The sequence below is a fragment of the Benincasa hispida genome, chromosome 12, assembly GCF_027475165.1.
Source record: "Benincasa hispida cultivar pf3 chromosome 12, pf3_genome.v1.1, whole genome shotgun sequence".
NCBI classification, from domain to species: Eukaryota; Viridiplantae; Streptophyta; class Magnoliopsida; order Cucurbitales; family Cucurbitaceae; genus Benincasa; species Benincasa hispida.
The window spans coordinates 61,208,056-61,212,204 of NC_143489.1; the positions used below are offsets into that span (position 1 = coordinate 61,208,056).

Below are 4,149 nucleotides of genomic sequence, written 5' to 3' on the forward strand. Positions count from 1 at the left end.
GATTACTTATAGTTCCAAATATTATTTGGAAAAAATTCCTTCTATAAACTTATTCTAAAATGTCTTAGAATCTTACTCTAAACTTTCAGCTCAGAATTCCCCGTGGTTAGGCCGGAATCTCAAAATCTTCAATACTGGCCCAGACTGATCCGACAGTCTGACCCTTCTGGATTCTTCTCAACCTCCAGCTCAGTTCCTTTGAGCCTTTTCCTCCGGTAACCCTACTCTAAAAACTAGACTTTCAGAGCTTTCAGATGGCTTTAGAATCATTCCAAACTCATGAGTAGATTGGAAGATCTCTTCATCCAAAATTGACACATTCCTCTGAACCCTCACCGCTCTTTACTTTTTCTACGAAATTTATGATTTTTGTGTGATTTGAAAATGAAATCCCAAATCCCTATTTATAGGCATTCAAATTGCTCGTGGGATTGACAACACATACTTAGTTATATGGCCAAATGTTTAATCCTCCCTTTATCAACGTAAGCTGACTTCACCTTTGTTCAATGTGTTCTTCTCAAACGCATCCAACACAGTTTCTTAGGGTTTAAGAATTTCTCTTAATCGGACACCTATATTTTAATTGACGCTTGCCCTTATGTCTTCAAGCTTTGTTTGTATTCAAATTAGGGTTTTCAAATGCATAATCTACCCCAACGCGTCCAAATACATCGTCTAGAAGCTTGCTCGGCCGTTCAATGCATAGGCGAGGCGTGAGCATGACGTTCGAATCAGAAAAAGCAAGGCTAACGCATAGGCACTCTCGCTCTTTCCGCGCTCGGCAATGTCGCTCTCTCCACTCTTGGCAGTGTCGCTCTCTCCCACTTTCTCGCTAGTCTCGCTCTCTTCACTCTCGCTCTCTCTTGTAATCTCGCTGGTCTTGCTCTTTCCAATCTTGCTCTCCCTCTCGCTCTCTACAGCTTTCTCGTTGGTCTCGCTCTCTCCAGCTTTCTCGCTGGTCTTGCTCTCTCCCATCTTCTATCCAACCTCACTGGTCTCGATCTCAATGATCTCGCTCTCAACGATCTCGCTGATCTCACTCTCAACGATCTCACTCTTATCTACTGCGAATTGTTTGTCTCCGTGCAACTTCTACACGTTTTCTCACCACTTTGTGATACTTTTACACGAATTTTCCAAATTTTTCCAAAGTAATTTCTCATATTTTTCGCATTTCACATAAATCCCATATTTTTCTCAGTCCTTCAACCATAACGTACTTCACCTAATTTCTCCATACTTAGCCGAATTTTTCCCCAAATTTTCCAAACTTAATTTCCATATTATTCCATACTAACTCAACCTACTTATTATTTTCCCCCAACTTTCCCAACTCAATTCCATATTTTTCTTTTTCCAATCCCCATTCCTTCTTCACCATTCCACACTAACTTTCTCATCAACCAACTCAACTTATTTATAAAAATTTAAATAGAGACACACAATTAAGTGGAAAATTAAGACAATTTAAATAAGAAAACACACTTAAGTGTAAAATTGGGATTCGAGGTTCACATTTACCTCCTTCTTATAAAAATTTCGTCCTCAAAATTTCGCCACAAGTCCGTCAGTTAAACAACTGCGGATACTTATTTCTGATTTGTTCCTTAACTTCCCTTGTTGCTTCTTTTATAGCATGATTCCACCATAGCACCTTTACTAATGGGATTATCTTATTCCTCAAGACTTGTTCCTTTCTGTCCAGAATCTCCACTGGTTCCTCCTTATACGACAAATTCTCTTTCAACTGTACTAGTTGCTCAGATAATATATGAGTAGGATCTGGCACATACTTTCTTAGCATTGTCACATGAAACACATCATGAACACGAGATAATTCTGGGGGTAAATCCAATCGATATGCCATTGGACTAATCCTTTCTATTATCTCATAGGGTCCAATATAACTCGAGCTTAACTTCCCTTTTCTACCGAACTTGAGTATTCCTTTCCACAGAGATAATTTCAGAAATACTTTATCACCCATTTCAAACTCTAATTCTCTTCTCCGCTTATCAACATAACTTTTCTACCTATCTCGAGCCATCTTAAGATTATCTCTTATAATCCTAATGTTATCTGATGTTTGTTGTACAAGTTCTAGACCTAGTAATTTTCTTTCACCGACTTCATTCCAGCATATTGGAGTCCTACATGGTCTTCCGTATAGGGCTTCATATAGTGCCATTTCGATACTCGAATGGTAACTATTGTTATATGCAAATTCAATTAACGACAGATGCGTATCCCAACTGCCCTTGAATTGTAACACACATGCCCTCAACATGTCTTCAAATGTCTGGATTGTCCGTTCAGACTGACCATCTATCTGTGGATGAAATATAACTTGGTCCCCATAGCTTTTTGCAAACTAGGCCAAAACTTTGATGTAAATCTGGAGTCTCTATCTGATACAATTGAAACTGGAGCTTCAAACTGACTTATGACTTGATCAACATATAGCTTAGCTAGTTGGTCCCGGGTATAAGTGGCTTTAATAGGTAAAAACTTAACTATTTTTGTCAATCTATCCACAATTACCCATATACCATCATAGATTGCTGGTGTCTTAGGTAATCCATGCAAGAAATCCATTGTAATATGTTCCCACTTCCATTCTGGTACTGGGAGTGGATTAAGTAATCCTACTAGTTTCTGTCTCTCTGGTTTAACTTGTTGACATATTAAACACTTGTCAACATACTTCGCTATTTCTTTTTTCATACCCAGCCACCAGTATGATTTCTTTAATGTTCTGTACATCTTCGTACTACCTAGGTGCATAGCATATGCCGAACTATGTGCTTCTTCTAGTATAGCTTGTCTAAGAGTTAAGTCCTTAAGTATGCAAATCCTACCCTCCTTTAGTAGCACTTTGTCTGTTCTTAGTTAATAGTCCGTCCTCAATCCTTTATTCACTTCTTCGGCTAACTTCTTCAGATCAGAATCCTTTAGTTGCTCACGTAGAATATTTTCTACAAGAGTAGAACGCACTTGAAATAAGGCTAGTAATCCTCCTTTTCGACCAATTGATAATGCTGCCCTAGCATTATATAACTCATGGATCTATCTACCCTTCACTGAATTAATACTAGCTCTAGCTGATCTAGTTTTTCGACTTAAGGCATCAGCTACCACATTTGCTTTACCTGGGTGATAGTCAATTGTACAGTCATAATCTTTAATCAATTCAAGCCATCTTCTCTGTCTTAGGTTTAGTTCCTTTTAATCAAAGATATGCTTTAGACTTTTATGGTCTATAAATATATGACATCGCTCACCAAACAGGTAATGTCTCTACAATTTTAGAGCTAACACAACTGCTGCTAACTCTAAATCGTGTTAGGGTAGTTACATTCATGCTTCTTTAACTGTCGCGAAGCATAGGCTACTACTTTTCCTTCTTGCATCAACACACATCCTAACCCTTGTCGGGATTCATCACAATGACCTCAAACCACTTACCTGGTATAGGAAGAGTTAATACTAGTGCTGATACTAACCTTTGTTTCAGCACTTGGAAACTATGCTCAAATTCTGGCGACCATTCAAACTTCGCATCTTTTCTAGTCAGGTTTGTCAATGGAATGGCTATCTTAGAGAAACCCTCCACGATCTCCTATAATAACTTGCTAAACCCAGAAAACTGCGTACTTCGGTTACATTCAGGGGTCGTTCCCAATTAACTACTGATTCTATCTTTTGGGAATCAACACTAACTCCATCAGCTGAAACTATATGCCCAAGAAATATGACTTGATTTAACCAAAAATCACACTTACTAAATTTAGCATATAACTTCTTTTCTCTTAAAGTTTGTAATATCATCCTTAGATGTTCTTTGTGTTTTTCCGCACTACTAGAATAGACTAGTATGTCATCTATGAATACTATCACAAACTGATCCAGATAAGAATGGAATATCCTATTCATCAAGTCCATAAATACCGCAGGAATATTTGTCAATCCAAACGGCATTACTAGAAACTCAAAATGTCCATATCTAGTTCTGAATACAGTCTTTGGAACATCTGTGCCTTTCACCTTCAACTAGTGAAAGCCTAATCTCAAATCTATCTTAGAGAACACCATTGCTCCCTTTAACTGATCGAAGAGATCATCTATACGAGGCAATGGGTACTTATT

At 38.0% G+C, this 4,149-nt stretch overlaps 1 protein-coding gene across 1 annotated transcript; it reads right to left on the reverse strand.

Annotated features, from left to right (window-relative positions):
• Positions 1–1,570: 1,570 nt before the first annotated feature.
• LOC150032114 (uncharacterized) lies at positions 1,571–1,990 on the reverse strand. The gene has a single exon (XM_090308397.1). It carries the CDS (start codon positions 1,988–1,990, stop codon positions 1,571–1,573), a length of 420 nt encoding a protein of 139 aa, XP_090164523.1.
• Positions 1,991–4,149: the final 2,159 nt, after the last annotated feature.